General features: G+C 36.9%; 1 protein-coding gene across 2 annotated transcripts; it reads right to left on the bottom strand.

The window, feature by feature from the left end:
- Positions 1–1,035: 1,035 nt before the first annotated feature.
- Positions 1,036–18,362, bottom strand: METTL4 (methyltransferase 4, N6-adenosine). 2 transcript variants are annotated; one of them, XM_057364910.1, is made up of 9 exons: positions 18,282–18,361; positions 16,929–17,443; positions 16,176–16,238; positions 12,564–12,930; positions 11,212–11,281; positions 9,202–9,376; positions 8,888–8,994; positions 8,217–8,305; positions 1,036–2,094 (listed from the first exon to the last, which is right to left on the bottom strand). In XM_057364910.1, exons 2-9 carry the CDS (start codon positions 17,355–17,357, stop codon positions 1,949–1,951), a joined length of 1,446 nt encoding a protein of 481 aa, XP_057220893.1. In that variant the 5' UTR covers positions 17,358–17,443; positions 18,282–18,361; the 3' UTR covers positions 1,036–1,948. The 2 variants fall into 2 exon arrangements, with proteins under 2 accessions (XP_057220893.1, XP_057220894.1); XM_057364911.1 differs by lacking the exon at positions 8,217–8,305 and having other exon boundaries at positions 1,943–2,094; positions 18,282–18,362.
- Between the last annotated feature and the right edge of the window lie 52 nt (positions 18,363–18,414).

Below are 18,414 nucleotides of genomic sequence, written 5' to 3'. Positions count from 1 at the left end.
TTTAGTACTAGATGAAAGCATCTTGAGAGGGCAGGGGAATTATGACTGGGAATGTAGAAGCTCCAGGTAGAGAATGTCTTATAAAACTAAAYGCAAATAAAGAACCTTCTGTCCCTTGTAGCTGTAGATAAGATTGCTTACATACTGATGGTTTAAAACACAGACTAAATAAAATCATGCAGCAAGAAAYGTTTTCCCTGGTAACTACTTTCAATGTTACATTATTTACTTATTTTGAGTATACCTTTAACTGTTGGGGGAGGGAGAAAAAAGCATTTTCCTTGTTTTATTAATTCCACTGCTCCAATATACAAAACATGAAATTGAACAGTAATATAGAAATTGGGTCTGCAAATAAGACACAAGATTTTATTTTCATTTTTATTACAAAATTATCAAAAAATCATCTGCTAATATTTAAAGTTTAATTTTAAAAAATCTTCACAGCTCACCAAAATGGAAATGAAGGTAAAGAAGGTATGCAATGCATTTTCTTCTCATTATAAACAGTCAGAACACAGGAGATTCCCATCAGGAAAATCAGCACCTCTGCCTCTACTGCTGTAAATGAGTAAATGGCAGAGGCCTCRTTACATTTTCTTCGTATTTTTAAAAGTAAATCTAAGTGCAGCAAAGGATACACAAAATGTACCATCCTTAAAAAAAAAAAAAGGATAATTTTTATGTTAACGGAAAAATATAGCTCACTGGCATGGCTTTATAATGTTCCAAGAACTTAAGGAAAGAAAATTTTAAAAATATATATAATCTGTTTAATTTTCAGATTTTGTAAGATGTTGAGACTGATCATTTACAATGTATTCAAAACATTAACACCATATACACAAAGACAGAATTGCCAACTGCTTTAAAAGTATAATTTTACACAGAATGTGGTCAGTCAACAATTTATGTGCCAATAAACACAAGCACTGCTGCTACTTTTATTTTCTCTGAGGTAGACACATACAAACATGCAGGAAGATACACTGCCTTTATAACTATTTTAGTTCAAAATCCATTCTTTGGAAAAAAAAACAACCATTTAAGAGAACATGCATAATTCAGAACTGTTTACTTCCACTGCCTCTTTAAAAAAATACATTATACKTCTTTAAAAATAACACAAGAGCTTCAATGTAGCAGTTGCAATGTGSTATTAGCTAAGATTTGATAGCTGCAGAGAATACTTTAAAATATCATTTCTTGAGGTCTGAAACAATCCGTGGTGAACATACATTTTAACATTGTTGGCAGCTGAAGAATTGGTTGCACCTCGTGGGTTAATACGATTATTCTTCACAAACTACAAGCCTATAGAACCACACAATGTTTGGTTCATAGGATCACGTTGACGAACATGAAAAATTGCAGAGTAATTGGCCCAATTATGCCAACTTTTTACCAGTTTACTARGTGGTCAAGTAAAATTTTGGCATGGCTGACTACCGGGGAGCACCAAAGAGACCCCTGGGACAGAAGAATGCATGTGCAAAGGGGAGAGAACGTATGTTAATGATTTTTGGGAAATTACTATCATATGTATGTTTATTCCAGAAAGGTCAATGTAAGTATGTATGTAAAGCATATAAACATCCTTCTCTGTAATCAGCATGCACAGTACTTCAGAGGAGATACCCCCTCATGCATYTGGCCAAATAAAGAATGTCTGCTTTTTAATGCCACGCTGCTGTTAAGGAGCTATAGCTTTACTAATTTTTGGTCACAACATCAGTRTTTCAATACATTCAGATCATCAAAATAAGGGACCACCTTGCACAAAGGGAGATACCATTAAACAGGTATCCTGTCACTTCAAGAAATTTAACTGAAATGCAATTGGTTTTATTACTGTTACCTTTATGTGCACCACCAGTAATAAAGTTAAGCTCAAGAGTCCCCTGGGAAGGTGTGGAATTTCAGAAGATATAGATATGTAAGACCCAGCTCAGTTTTCATTCTGCAGAAGAGTGAAATAATCAATGTGCTGAAACTTCAAGACCTCATTTCCCCAGCTGGTCCAGCCAGGCTGTAGGTTGCGTGCAAACAACTCCAAGCATTCCACATCTGGCTTGATAAACTCTGCCAGAACGGCTGTGTAAGAGAAAAAAAAATACCACAACAATGACAATGGTACAAATAACAACAGTAAACAAGTAAAATCTCCCCTGTGATGCTAGCAGATGAAAAAAATGAATGTTTCATTAAAAAAGGGAGAGACAGCAAATTAATTTCAGAGGTTTCATCAAAMAGCTGGACTATTTATAGTGAGAAAGTAATTTTAAATAAGTGCCCTTGAGATTCTGAACAATACTGTCAAGGCCTTCAATAGCCTTGATTTATTGGTTTTCATTTAGAGAAAGGGAAGGAAGATTTATTTCAGCCTCTACATAGATGAGTTCTGAATTTTTCACTAATATCAACCAAACACCTCCTAAAGCCTCACTTAGCTCCACTAAAACAGGGCAACACTTCTAAAAATAATGAAATAAATAAACCCTTTACTTAATTAAGAACACACTCTTTTCCTCTATACCTTAAAGCGGATAWAAGCATTTTTGTAATGACAACTGTTAAAAGATAAAATAAGAAACACCAGTTAAATAAGCATAGCACTAAAAGGGCTATAAAAATGCAGGAAYTACTTTTTCCYCCAATATCAACTTGGYWGCTGAAGAGATATTWCTRTAACTGTTACTGTTTTTCAGTAACGTAAATCTCAAATTTCTTTTACAGTTASGCATTTTTACTGCCTAAATCCAAATAAAAAGATGTCTGTCACTAACATCAACTGTGTCATTGATCATGACTGGTATTCTTGAAGTGATAGAAAAAGATCTTGCATTTTGCTTGAAAAGTGTTATTGCAAAGGGTTTATTGTTAAATGTGTTACTTGTCACACAGAACCATTTGGCCTGTGGCTGGTTCAATGAGGTTTCATGAAACAGCCACAAAGTTATTGAGTACAAAAATATGCACAAGAAATGCAAAGGTTTAAGGAGCACCCAACACAGAGAAGGCAGAAAGATGGAAAAACTCATCTATACTAAAAATTGCATGGTATGTTTTTGGTTTTGTTGCTGAGAATAAAGGAAGAAAAMTTATGGAAACATTTCCCTTTCCAAAGGGCATCTTGGTCATTTTTACATCAGATCTACCAGTGATTTCTGAATCTCTGTCACTTAAACATACAGCTCATAAATCCAACATTTTGCTGCTTCACTTAGTCTCTTCAGATATGATCACTGCAGAAAGCAAAAACACATCCAGTCAGCAAAGTATGACAGGGAATGCTTTTTCTTTTTTTTGGTGCAATCCAAGTACTGACTTTTTGCATCAAGTTTGCCAGTCACACACAGATTCCTTGTGAGAGACTCCAGCTGATCAGGTCATGGATTGCTCCCATTACAGAAAGATGAGCATCCACCTCACTTTCTAGTGCTAGCCAACCCCAGATGCATTTCCTACCTACATGACCACCTCTTCCAAAGCTTCAATATATAAAAACTGTTTTTATAAATATTTTGTGATGGGTGTTTCCAGGCTTTATTGTATTTTGGCATGGCATAAAAATTTATTCTCCTTCTCGCAATCTTTAACAAATGTCACATGAATGTCTCAGATGGGTTATCATCAAGGCAGCTTTTAACCTAAATACTGCTACCAGAAGGAATCTTATTCTGCAAACCTGCTTCTTTTAGAGGCAAGATAAAAATTTTAAACTGATCTAACATTTGCAGAGAAAAGTCTGGGAAGTTTAGAGGAAAATGTACATTGTGACAGAAAACTCACGCACTGTGTGGTGTCATGGGAGTTCATCTAATTAGATACCACTTATGAGCAGCTGCTTTTATACTATTTTGCAAACCCATCATAATTAAAAAAGTGGCAAAATTTATTGTTCGGTTTCCAGCTCCATTTAGATAAGGATTTCTTGTGCATCATTTGCTGCCAACATAGAGGGCTAAGCACCTCTCCTAGGAGGACAAGCTGAGAGTTGGAGTTGCTCATCTTGGAAAAGAGAGCCTCCAGGGAACCTTATTGTGGCCTTTCAATGCTTAAAGGGGACCTCTAAGAAAGAACAAACTATTTTAGCAGGGCCTGCAGCAATAGGACAAGAGATAAAGGTTTTAAACTAAAAAGGATGAATTCAGACTAGATACAAGGAAACAATTGTTTTCAATGACAATGCTGAAACACTGAACAGGTTGCCCAGAAAGGTGGYAGACCYTAAAATCCACAGATTAAAAACACCCTCATAGCACTAGGTTCAATAATCAAAAGCAGTTTTAACAGGCACCAAAAACTTTCATGTCTAAAAACATATTTGAAAAGCACATTTCAGAGATTCCTCAAAGACTGCCTCACCAAACGCAAAAAAGGGGTAGCCAAGAAACTGATCAGTTCAGTAGAAGCATATGCCAGTCTTTCTATCAATTCAGTTATAGAATTGTAAAAGGGAGTCCCAGGAATCTCCCCCTGTCCTTCTGACAGAGAGAGGATCTTTTTAAACTTACAGAGCTTTTTTTAAAAAAAGAGACATATTACATATAATTCAAGATTACATTATTGTATGATTTTTCATTGCTAAGCTGTAGGCATTTRCATTATCACATCAGGCAGTAATTTGCACTGCAACAAAAATTACCATATCAAGAGAGTTGAATTTTGTTGGCTTAAAATCTCATTACACTGGTTTCCTTAAAATGGGAAAAAMCAGTGCTCAAGTTACAAATTATGGCTTCTTTGTTAAACCTTTACATCAYCAGAAGGCCATCTTAATGGATCTGCCTTGCAGCCCTCAACCAAACCCTTGGGGCTTTTCCTCTGGAAACAGCTTAGAAAAATTTTACATCAGTAGAAAAATACTGAGTTTTTCTATCACAGGAATAGATAAAAACCAAAACCCACCACACAATTACTTCTACCCACTTACACATATTACTGACAGGAAACAGGTTAAATAGATGATAAACAGCCTACTCTTTATCACTTGCAGGTGTCACAAACACTATGACAGCAACTCAGGTATTTATATTTGAGCACCTAATGSCCCACATCACTTGAAGCTAGCACAAAGCCACCTGGAAGAGATAATACCTCCAGAAAACCCATTTCATTCTGAAGCACAATCCAGTGGTCAAGCAGGAGACTTGCCACACCTGCATACTCTTAATCCCAAACACATATTGAAGATGCATGCTCTCAAAAATGTTTCAATRAGCAAAATAAAGAATTATCTTTGAAACAAGCAGCAGTTTTCCCTTATCTTTTGAACTTCCACTTTCTAAAAAGCAAGTTTTGCATTGACAAATTGGATATATAAAGTGAAAATGACTGTCTGCTTTTTCACTGCCTGATCRGTGAGCCATGCAAAGCACAAAGCACACAGTTATCTCAGTTTAAAATAACCCTTCAAAAGAGTTTGCACTGTAGAGGTCCTTATTGCCCAATTTGTCTAATCCCTGAACAGAGTAGGACCAGAAAACAATCTGAAATCCAGCTCAAAGATGGCTTTACACCACTGCATCTTTCCTGAGTTTCAAGTTAAACATAGATGCTGACGCACTTATCAATTACTCTTAAAGCATGGGCTCACAAGGCACATAAGGAAACAAAATGCATTTACTTTCTTTTAGTTTCAAGAAAACCTTTATAACATGGCTTAACAAGCCAGCACTGCTACAGGAGGAGGGAGTTCCCATGATTTCTCACTGCATTGTTCTGSTGGAGATATGTAAATTGGTTAGAACATAGCCAAGAATTAATTCCAGTGCTTTTAGGCAAACTCCCACATAGCAGTATTCTTTTCTAACAATAAATGTATATACTTTAAAACTGGGAAAGCAATGGCTATAACAACAACAATCTATAATACAGGAAAAGRAAAACAGGTGAAGTTATCTAGAACTTCATACATCCCTGTAACAGAATATCTTTTATGTCCTCTAAGAGCAACACTGAATTGAATTAGTAAGAAAACCTGCTGTTATTTGAATCAAAACCTGGAGTAGTAAAATTTGATTTTAGMACATTTGCATAAAGCAGCTTAAGTACATTTACAATGACATATTAGAGYTCTAAGCATTGAACACAGCACATGCATCACCAAAAACCCCTACAGTTGCAATTTCATGGTTAAATGCACTGTAGGAACACAAACATCACTTTTTGATGGCTTACTTTAATTTACATCTTTCTCTACCCCCAGAGAGATAAACTGTTATAATCAGTCATTAAGTGGCTACRTATGTACCAACATACAACCTTTATTGTTGTAATAAGAAACAAAGTGCCAGACAGCATCAGTAAATACTAATATTTTTGGCTTTGTTACTACTTAAACAAAGCATAAAGAATGCAAGTGAGTCATCAAGTGTCCTTCATCCCCCGTTGCCAAAYCTCTGCTTCTCTTAAAATTTCTTCTGAACCCCTCTAGGATGTAGCTCAGCTGCTCTCTACTGGCTGCTTGAGAATACTGTCTGGTCATGAAAGCAAGACCATGTAAGCACAGAAGTCRAAAGCATCAGAAATCAGCTTTTGCCTAATTGTCTACCTCTCCATTACATAACCATATTCTGCACAGATCTGACAAAAACCTGTAAGATACACATGGATTTTCACAAAAATCTTTTAAATCATTGACATTGCTTCACAGCAAATTCTTTTTTTCAAATGGGAACATAAATGCTGCACAATGGTATGAGATCCAATCGTTCAAGTGAAGACTCAAGAAATACACAAAAGAAATTAGCAAGCAGAGTTTCTTTCAAAGTCCATTCAGGGTTATAATGTATAAAGGAGTCTCCAACRCGGTTTCTAGATTCTGCCCTACAAATGAATTGTTCCAAGGACCACTGTTGCACTAGAAYTTTCTCTAATACATACAAACTGCTRTTTTGCACTCTTGGATACCTCACAGGTTTGTGTCCAAGTTTGCTGCTAAGTATTGGCTTGCTAACACGGCCCTAGGTGACTGCCTCATAAATTACCACCCTCCTATTCATTAGCTTAAATCAACACATATACCTCCTGCTGTAACCCTAATTCTCAAAGATGTGGCTTCAGGATGGCAAGAAGATCCTCCTAGAACTGGAGGGTTTTTTTCTACTTTTAGCTAACTGAAGTATGTCCCTTTTACTAGTTTTTTTAAACAGGTGTGTGTGTGTGTGTGTGTGTGTGTGTGTGTGTATATACGTCAATGTATTAAATAAAAATCCCCCAACACAAATTTTAGACCATCCCTGAATATACAACAATTGTTCAGGTCAGAGTCATTCTACCCCTTGGGAAGCGAAAAAGGAAAGCATATCAGTGAAGCAAACAGTGACACCTCTCCTCTCCATAGCATTGCMCATTTCTTCTACCTGTCTTTTCTGATGTGATTACAAAGCATGCGCACCTGTAATATTTGCAGAYTCATTGTAAGCTTCTCCCTTGGAGGAGGATGAAATAATTTTGAGAGAGGTATTAAATTTATTTCTTACTATAGCCTTGTAAGGTTCAAAGTAGCCTTGTAAGGTTCAATGGTGCTATCACGATGAAAGAAGTACAACTTCCTACTGATGAAATTAGTCAATGTGCTCCAAAACAATTCTTTGGAGTAACTCTGTAAAGCTGAATTTCTACCCACACTGGCTGGCTGAAATTACTGYGTCAACTTCAGTGAAATACAATTCCTCAGAAATATGCAGGGCATGCCTTATTTGTTGTCTATTACTAGCAATCCTAAAATAATTTTTGGATTTAAAGGCATAATTGAACTGCAGGTATATAATCAATTCATGTAGAAATGTAAACATTTATTTCAGGATGACTTAATAAAGAAAGAGGTTTCTGCTCTCATATTTTACGTACCCCCAAAGTTGTTCCACTCTAAAGGTACTTTAGGTCATTTGTCATAACTCCATATGTAAAGTAACTGTAAAACAGTTTGTGCAGTATTTAAGAGACATATTTTGAAAAAGGCAACGTTTTTCCTATATATCTACCTAAAATGTTCACATACTAACACCTGAAGTTCTAGTTTTCACTTTCATTTTCAGAGGCCAGAAGTGAGGTGCTTCAGAGCACTTTTGGAAATGCTGAGGAACCACAAGTTCTGTCAAGTAAAACTGCTTGACAAATGGTAAATTAAGACTTGTAGGTACATCCCAGAATCAGACATACAAGTCCACCATGCTACAGAAACATTAGACAACAAAACCAAAACGTACCAGCAAGAGGAGGTTTATGTGAATGTAGACTGCAGGGTATGCTGACAATTAACTTATGCTCTGGAATTGGAAGAACACTTTCAGATTTCCTGTCATATAAATCAGAAAAGAAAAGAAACAYGAGAATGAATGCTACCCAGTGTAATATYGCAGCTCTCACAGAGCTACTTCAGMTGGGAGCTAACACAGAGAATGTTCATTCACAAACTTCAGGGAAGTCCATGGTAATGTTAAACATTGCTCCAACGTAACATATAAAATGACAGTGGATTTAGACAAAACATCGTAAATATCAGCCATACAAAGTCATTAAGAACAAACAATGTAGTCCTGAATGTTTTTATGTGTGGGAAAACAGCAGCATCCTCAAAATGGCATCAGCCTGTCCAAGAGAACCTGTCAGCAAAGACAGTCCTGTCCACAAGGCTTTTGTCTAAGCCAGCTCCCCAACACAGCAGATGTAAGAAACAGACAGGATATTCCATTCTTTCATCTCAATAAGGAACTTTCTTATTTCAAAGCTAGTAAGGCTATCTTTAGATCCACTATCTGCCAAAGGATGATGCCAAGAGCTTTTGGGACATTAYACTGCATTATGAATAAGTGATACATACAAAGGGAGTCCCAGCAGATGCAAACAAAAGACATTTACCATACATATTCTGACATACCTTAAAGTTTCCTTTACATCTCCTTGAACTCTTCCCAATACAAGAACTTCATAGGGTTTTTTGTGCAAAGACTCCAAAGGCAATACAAATTCTCCTGCTCTAGTAATCTGACACAAAAGAGTTAAAAACACACAGTAGAAGATTTTAATATCCCATATTTTTCCAAGACCTTTTCTTTTTATAAAAAGGAGGATACTGRTGATATCATAGCTCTCAAATACAGAAGCATATGGTAGTAAATSGACAAATCAGAAGTGTTATAGAGCAAGTCCTCTCAGTCTCCAAGTAAGCAACAAAACAAACTGAGAACTTACTTTTACCCAGTGCCACTCAGCAAGTGTCTTCACTGACCAATGAGGATAAAGTTCATCCTTAACAAAGCGTAAGTGCTTYTGTCTATTAGTCACCCACATGACTACAAGACAATTTGGAGCAGCTAGTGCTGGTACAGGAATTTGCTTGATTTGCCATGAAGACAAGTGGCTGTACCTATATGTCAATACAGAGAAAACAAATTAGCATATACCAACTTTAAAAAATGCAAAACAACACAAATGGATAAAGAAATTACACAGACCAGTCACTGCAAAAATTATCTCCTGACAACCGAAGTTATAAAAGTAGTTCAAGACTGACACCCAGTGGACAAATCTCATGGATTGGATACAAAATCATTAGTGCATGTACTTAGGTTTTACTGAGCAGAACTTTTAACTACTACTACGTATTTCCACTACTCCTCAAAATAAAGCAGTATGAATTGTGACTATGAAGAAGTTTAGAAGCCCATGTTTCATTTAAGAACTATCATATGAACTATTTAGTGAACAGTAGCCTCTTAGGCAATGCAACACTATTCACTTCTCATAATAAACTCTCTACTGAATGAAAATAACAAGTGAGTCACTTGCAACACTAATTTGAATGGCAACTTAAGAGGTCTTAAAAGGTAGTAATTTCTCCARTTATTTTCATAATAATTTCCCAATTATTATGGGATATTAAAGATTATTAGAAGTTATTATTTTTTTAATTACAGCCATGGTAGAAGATCTCTAGGTTATTCAAAATCWTTCTGCACTTTTCTGAGCTAACTCAGAATGCTACACTCGTGACTCCAGTATGCTTTCCAGATCCTGTCCTGTTCTACCATTCTTTTTCATGATGCAATTACACACTCTTAATAAACTGCATTTCATGGAACCTACATATTCAGCACCAAAAACATTGGCACACTGCCTAATGAAAATTGGCAGCCACCATGTGGGTACCCAGGACCCTACACAATGCTACAGTTAGAAACAGTAAACAAGGATAAAATCCAAAATACCTCCTGGACTAGWCTTCCCAGAGGAAAAAAGATTCACCCACACAAGAAATACTTCACAATGATTATRTTCACAATGCCAATAAGATAATTAAGAATAGTGATAGCTCCTCCATWTTTTGCCTTTATTTTACAAGGGAGAGAGGATCTTGGTGGCTAATTTATACTTGTAACTACAAATCTTCTGTGAGTACCTTATATACTCAAGAAAAAGATTTGAATGAGTTCAACTCRAGAGTTTCTAGAGGTTTCTGAAGGGGTTTCAAAGGAAAGCCTACTAATCAGTCTCAGGATCTTCAAATTATGTCTTCATAACAAGCTTCAAAAGCTACAATGAACTTTATTATGAAAAGTTTAAAGGTCGTATTCCCTGTCTACCCTTCTTTCATATGGATACAATTCTATGGTAATCAAGAGGACTCCACTGGCATAAACATGACATTACTCAGCAGTGAAGGAAGCCTRTAAAAATTTAAGTTAATGACTTCATAACTACAGTACTCAGAGTTCCTGTTACACTAGAGGATTTTACTGCTATATTATCACATTCTTCTAAACATTAGACTGAAGCTTAAGCTGTGGCTCAAACTACATAAAAACCCACTCAAACTCCTAAGTAAGATTTCAGTCCTGGAAATAGTTACACATTTATCTAGCTTTATATCTACTAAAGTTACCCCATTAATTACAAACTAATATCTGCATGATCTGGACCCTACAAAACAGCTGAATCCATACTTTCCCTGTAAGTCTCAAGGACTAACATTCTCTCACCAGCTAGGTAATTTAGGACCTAGTCTTGCAAATATTTTGCATGCCAAGTATACAAGACATTTCAGTGAAATACCTAAGACATTCCATAGACTTGAAGGTAAGTACAACTTTAAGGTACAGTCTCAAAGTTATATTGGTCTTGGATTGTATCAATATATTAAAATGATAATTACCTTTGTAAGCTATGATGACAACGTTTGTTTGATTTTACTATAAAACATACCTGTTACTCCTTTTAACAGACTTGTTCTCCCACGGTGGGTCAATCACAATTACACCATATTTTTTCTCATCTGGCAAGGGAAATAAAAAAATAAAAGCCAGCAAATCAGCTTTAAAAAGATTAAATAAACCAGATATAAACCAGATATACAGCAAAACTGCAAATTTCTTCTTTCCTGATAAGAAATTGAARGACTTTTGACATGCTTGTTTTAATTCAGATAATCATAGCCAGAAAATTCGGATATTTTYAGGGTAAGTAATCACCTAAGGAAAGGACTTTTATGTGATCTGTGTCAGATCCCTGCAAGAAATTTTGGCTATCTTTAGGATTTTCAGGAAAAAAAAAAGAGGATAGCAGAGTGTAAGTCTCAAAAATAAAATTTCTCCGAGTTACCCAACAGAAGCTATGTAATGAGGCACCCAACTGAGTGAAAAGCTGCAGCCCTGAATKCAAGATTCCTGGCTTCTTTGATCTTTCAGCACACCAACAGAGACATGCAGAGCTTCAAGCCAGCCCTAGAAAACTGTTTTCCACTACAGGAGGCAAAGAGAGACAGATAGCTAGACAYAGTGTATGAAATGGGAATCAATGGACAAGGGCAAAAGAACTGAAAGAGTTTTTGTGGGAGAAGCTGAGTTTACTTTAGCTGAAGGATAGAAGATACAGGACACATCCATGAAAAAACAGAACTCCCCACTTTCGTTTCTCCAGAGAATGTGTTTGTTCTTTCATTGAGTCTGATGGTAAGAACAACAGCTTAGTATTTGATGTTCATTAACTGTGATTAMTACATCTTATTCATTCAACACTGGAGGTATTATCTTTACAGTGAACTGACCAGCAAGAATTACTTCTCTTTTGGCAGGTGAAAGGGAGGAAGAAAAATAATAATTAAAATGGACAGATTTAGTTTTTTTWAAAAAAATCTACAGTCAGGACATTATGTTAACATTCACTGTTGCTTATTGCAAAAGCATTTGCTCAGATTTTTCGGACTGCTCTGTAACTTCTTGGAGAATCCAAACACACTATCTTATACGCACAACTGTGCAGAGTGATAGAAGAGTGATAATAATCCTCCTCCTTTCCTACAGATGGAAACAGCAAAGTTTTCATGAAAACAGGCTAGATTCTGGACTTCAAATGCAAAATTATTATTTTGACAATAAATAAGATTCTACCTCCTGAATGTCTTCTCAACAAATTTTTTTTTATATAACATCTAAGTTATATAAGCTTCCTTCTCAYGTGCAATTGAAAAATCTAAAATTACTCATTAGAGGGTAGAGCAGTAATGCCCAGCTCTTGCTGGAGAAAAAGGGTAAATTCTAACTCCTAAAGATACTTACAGTTCAGCAGGGGCTGTAAACATGAAATATCAGATAAAAGGAAACTGCTTTTTGGTGGTACCAAGTATTTCTGCCCCATTAGCACAATTATCTTTGCACAGTTTGAGTTGTTTTCTGTAACACATGAAAGCAGGTCCTGCTCTGAACTGGAGGTTTCATCCTCTAGCACATGTACAGCTTGATGGTCACTTCCATTTAAAGCTGGAAACTGCTTTGCCATTTCACATAATTCAGCCAATCCACAGACAACATGTTGAGGAACATTATTCTTATTGCAGCTGTGTTTAGCAGTAGCATGGYGAAGAAAACCACTTTTGAGTCCTTCTTGGACTAAATGGAAAGTGCCTTCCCAAATGAGCTTCCTCACCTGTATGCACAAAGAAACAAAGGAAAAAAAGAAACAATCTTTCAGGTATCTACTTGATCAGGGAATGCAACTGAAATCAAAACATTTTCCATCTACAGGCAGGGAAAAGGATCCTTGCCTATTACTGAGATCATTGGCTCAAAAGCTACAAAGGAATGATAACAAGGTGTGTGTCTTGGTCTAACCCCAGCTGGCAACCAAGTGCCACACAGCAATTCATCCACATCCCATCCCTCCCAGTTCCTGATGGGGAGAAAGATCAAAGGAAAAAGGCAAACCTCATGGGCTGAGATAAAAACAGGTTAGTAATTGAAACAAAATAAATTATTATCATTCTTAATATTATTATTAAAAAGAGGGAGAGAGAGAGAAGTACAATCCAAGAGAAATAACTGTGGATAATATGATCACTGATGTCCAGCCCCGCCCTCAGTAGCGAATCCACAGCTCCCAGCCAACCCATTCAGTTTATACAGTGAACATGACACCCTATGGCATGGAATATTCCTTTGGCCAGTTCAAGGAGCCTGTCCTGGCCATGTTCCCTCCCACCTTCGTTGGTGCACCTGCACACTGGCAGAGCAAGGGAAACTGAAAACTCCTTGACTCAGGGTAAGCACTGCTTAAGACACAGATGTTTCAGTTGTTGCTATCAACATTATCCTCATACTAAATCCAAAATGAGAATCTTTGATGTTTTCTGATCTATCCTGACCAGACTGGGAGGGACAAACCAGCTGCAGCTGGGTGCAGACATCTGGGCAACATGTCTACATTTAGCTTTCAATATGTTAATTTTTGAACTTTTTTTTTAAAATTGGGTTATTTTTCCTTTGGAGCATTCCCACTTCATCAAATCTATGTTAGCTGTCCAGCTACTAAACAGAAAACTAACTCTATCCMAGCCAAAAGMAGGATACTGTGCTAACTTCTGTTGTTGGTTTTTGTTTTCTGGTGAAGTAATTACAGTAATTAGAAGGCTGGMGAAAGAAAGAGTGAAAAACTACTGAATAAAACATTTCACTCAACAGAGGTGGAATATAATCGTGCCAACCAAAGACAAATTTCAAAGCAACTATCTGAAGTTTAATTYAAAATTCTAATCTAATTTCAAGTTACTGTGCCCATGAACATATTTTTAATTAAGATTCATACTGGGATCTAAAAATCAGTTAATTTTTAACATTTCAATCCATTTCATAAAACAATAGTTTATGCATTGTACATTAATTTTTTGGCACTTTACATTAATATGTAAGTACAATCAGTAAATCAAATTAAAGTGTGAGAATTTGATTTTGCAACTTTTTTAARTGGCAAAGCTCTCCAACAGCCTGTYAGYCAGTCCAGGATGACAAGATTATTGRATCTATACACCCTGTCATTCACTTCAGCACACTCCTTTGAGTGGACTTTCAGAGACCTACTTTATTTTCAAATCACAGAGCCTTTTGTTAGTTTTAATTGTCAGTGAGGTGGGTTTATTCATTTAGAATAGCAATAGCCAGTTACAGCAGCTTTATTAAAGCTTTCAAATAATACGGTTTCTAAAGCTGTTTACAGAATCTTCAAGATTACCAGAGGGTTTTATGAAATATTCTTTATTACTGTTCCCAAATCAGTAACAAGAAATTTTTTTTTCAATAATTTAATAGTTCCACCTCTAGATATCAGAGGGTACAAAGTCATATTTTTTAATACCTTGATTTGTGAAAATAGAAGTTCATAGTGCTTCAAGAGAATTAATATCTTTAGAGATTATACAAGTTGTATAGCTGAATTCAGGCACGTAGCTTTTCTTCATACATGCATGTGTTAACTCACAAGTGGACAAAGTGGACAAAGTCTCTTGACTATCAAGCAATCTAAACAGTTTTAACAAATGGCTGCTGAAGGAATTTAGCATGTTTTTGTACTGTTCCCTATGTTGACTGTGAATGAAATTCATAAATGGATGCACTTGCAGAATCCAATTTGSGYTTTTTTGGCAATGAGTCTACAAATRTAAGTGCCAAAGTAATCWGRGTTGTYTTGCAGAGCTGTAACCATTTAACAACACAAATACAGTAAAMACYCAGTACTTTCTAATCTGTGAAWGCTGTAAGAGGMTAAMRGGGATCACAGATTTTTCCAAGYTCTRTCTTTTCCATACATTCACCAAAAAYCAWTTGAAGCYACACAAGCYTCCAAGACATYGAWTTTCTCTTCATTTCTTCCCTTGTTTCTACTGTTGAATGATTTTATKTTAGCTTAAACATTTTCAKACTCRTAAATCTCTGTTGAACTTYAAAGTTCTCTCCTTTAARGTGAATCTGCACACACATAGCTTATTCACAAAAATAACACAGAACCTCTACCCCATATCAGCAAACTGTACACGTTTATAATCTTTAACAAGATAGTTGCCATGTAAAAGAAAAAAGGCGTAGTCATCTAAACGTAGTTCAAGAGGAACAGAATTAAGCAAAAAGCCAATAGCACTAATACCTTTGTCAAAGAAAAGAAAGCAAGTTTAGGTCCTTGCACAGGTTCACATCACTGTTTGGGAAAGCAGTAACAACACATCARATATTACCTACAGATTGCATTTCTATGATTTACTAATATGCTTCATTGTAATTAATTTGTATCTTCACCAGTACTACGCCAGACATAAGCCTACAGACTTGAAATCCAGTTCATTCATAATGCTTTAGTATGACAACATAAAATGTTAGAGAAAGATGATTTTTTTTCTCAGTTGCAGAGTAAGATATTTTGAAGAACATATAATGTTAGAGAAAGATGATTTTTTTCTCAGTTGCAGAGTAAGATATTTTGAAGCACATTGGGTCATAAAAGCTTTGAATAACTCCAGCACAGTGTCAGGAAACACTGAAGATGAGCTGATCTTCAGAACAGGCTGTGCTGCCAGTTTCAAATCAGTCACTTCCTGTTCAAATAACATTCAACTCATCACAATATAAAGGTCAGTTATCCATAAGAGTCAAAGTTGCTTTGCAAATGCAGCTTCCAGCTTTTGTAATGTCTCAGATGCAATTTCACATGTATCTACATAGAAGATCTTCTCTGTAAGCATTTATTCACCTAAGGACTGGAGAGATTGACCTTCCCCTCCCTTTCCTTCTCTGCACCAGCAGAACGAGCTACAAGATCAGAACTTGTCTGCAACAATGCCCTTCACTCTGTACATGCCCAAAGTCAGGTGTCATGTACTTGCAAAATACACGTTTGTTCCAACTTACCTTTGAATGGTATTCCAGAGCATCCAGTTCACCTTGGTTGAATACACATTTCCTTTTCCTTTTCTGCAGAATTAGCAAACAACAACAAAAAAATCCATATTAATCCAAAATGAAATAAAAGGGAAAAAAAATCCCAAACATACCTGAATTACAAACTAACTCTTTTAAAAGCAGGAGGAACTTTCTGTCTCTTTTTCTATCACAAGTATAAGACAAAAGAGCAAAAAGACTTTAAAATACCTAAGCTGCTGCAGGCATTCCCAAGGTCCATAGGCTTAAAGTTGTGTTGTCTGGGATCTGAAGGCACCTAGTGCATGGTGTATTCATGCCTCTGGTGGGCCCACACTAAAAGTTTCAGCTGCCAAGTGCAGTTATCAATAAAAGAAAAAAATTAACTACATCTTCACCATTACATTTATTGGTTTAGATCTGCGACTTCTTTTCTTTTTCCAATGGAACAGTACTGAACAACACTGAAAGTAAATTCACACTGTCCTTCCCAACTCGCTAATCTGCATGATTGCAACAGCTACCACAGTTGCAGGCTGTGTACCTGACCACAACCAATGCCAGGAGATTTTGGGAGCAACCCACTGCTTTTGAGACACAGAATGCACATTACTGTCACAAGGGAAATAACAATGTCCTCAAAAGTTTCTGCTCTTCTTCACTACTTCAAAGACTCAGGTATGCAAAACCACGTTAGTAGTATATTATTTATCACAGGACTACTGTAATTTACAGAGAACATACCTTCCTAGCAGTGGCAACAGAATCTCCACTGCCACTCTTTGCTCCTTCTTGGTATTCCTCTCYGTTGCTGTTGGCCTTTATTTCTGTCAGACTCACCTCAGGGCATCCCTGACACAGCTGCTCCTCRGGGGCTGCAGCTATGTGGGGCTTAAAAATATCAAAAAACTCCTCCCGAAACACGTATCTGATTTTTGTTGTTTTACCTTCTGTTTCTATGGCATCTCCAGGACCATAAGTAGGACTAGCAATTGATGAGGGGGTGGCAGCAAAAGTRGAAATACTGTGACAGTCTTCAGTAGATGTGACAGAAGTATTGCAAGTGACACCACCATGRTGTGCAAAGGAGTCACAGATCTCATAGCCACACTGGTTGATGAAAGAGAGATGATCCACGAGCCATCCTGCAGCCAGACGATGCACCACAGTCATCCTAAGTCCTCTCTTCAGGAAGAAAAGTTATCTCCCTGACACCRCAGCTTTCATAAACCATATAAACTTCCTGAAGCAACCTCCTCCTGTGGGAAATTTTTAAGAATTCAYTTTACAAATAATCACGTTTACTTAATCAGCACCTACCTTCTGACAGACATTTCCAGCATGCGCAGAACACAGTGTTGAAACACCCGACTTCAGCTGGCTCCCCCGTTATATTTGCCCTTATACCGCTACTTTTGTTATAGTAAGCAAATTTTATATAACTTTTTATACTTTTCTACAGGATGCACTTGCTCTCTTTTCAGAAACTTAGAAAACAGCCTTATGATACACCAATTATATGACATATATCTATTCACTGCATATACACCACACATAGACGCATATATACTACATACATATATATTATATATAACCATATTAATTATACGTTACGAACATGCTATATAGACTACATATATATTATGCATATATATTATGTATATTATGTGTGTGTATATATTATATATAACCATATTAATTATACGTTACGAACATGCTATATAGACTACATATATATTATGCATATGTACACACTCTATGTACTCTATGTACGCTATAGAGCCATGCACATCTACATGTATAAACACCCATATATGTGCATATATACACACACTATACTTACACCTATACACGTACTATATACGTATGCATATGCTATATCTACATACATAGACCACATATACATATAGAGACATGGATGACTATGATTGCACCCAGGAGCAGTAATACAAACACAGGATCAGGGGCGCCCGCGGCACCAGCGCTGCCGAGGCCAGGAGCCGACTCCCACCCCCGCGGGCACACAGGAACGGAAAGCTCGGGTTTTTCCCCACAAAAACTCTCGGCGGGTGGAGAAAAGGCCGGACACACACTCACCGCGGCCGCCGCCATGTCTCTGCACGGGCACGGCCCTCCCCCGAGCCTTTCCGGGGTTGGGATAATCCCGATCCTGCTCCTCCTCCCCGCGCTGCTCGGCGGCGGCCCCGCCGTGACGCAGTTCCGTGTGACG

This window comes from Malurus melanocephalus, unplaced genomic scaffold, assembly GCF_030028575.1.
Source record: "Malurus melanocephalus ecotype Western Australia unplaced genomic scaffold, MMel_1.1 scaffold_44, whole genome shotgun sequence".
NCBI lineage: Eukaryota > Metazoa > Chordata > Aves > Passeriformes > Maluridae > Malurus > Malurus melanocephalus.
This window is presented reverse-complemented; position numbering and strand designations above follow the sequence as displayed.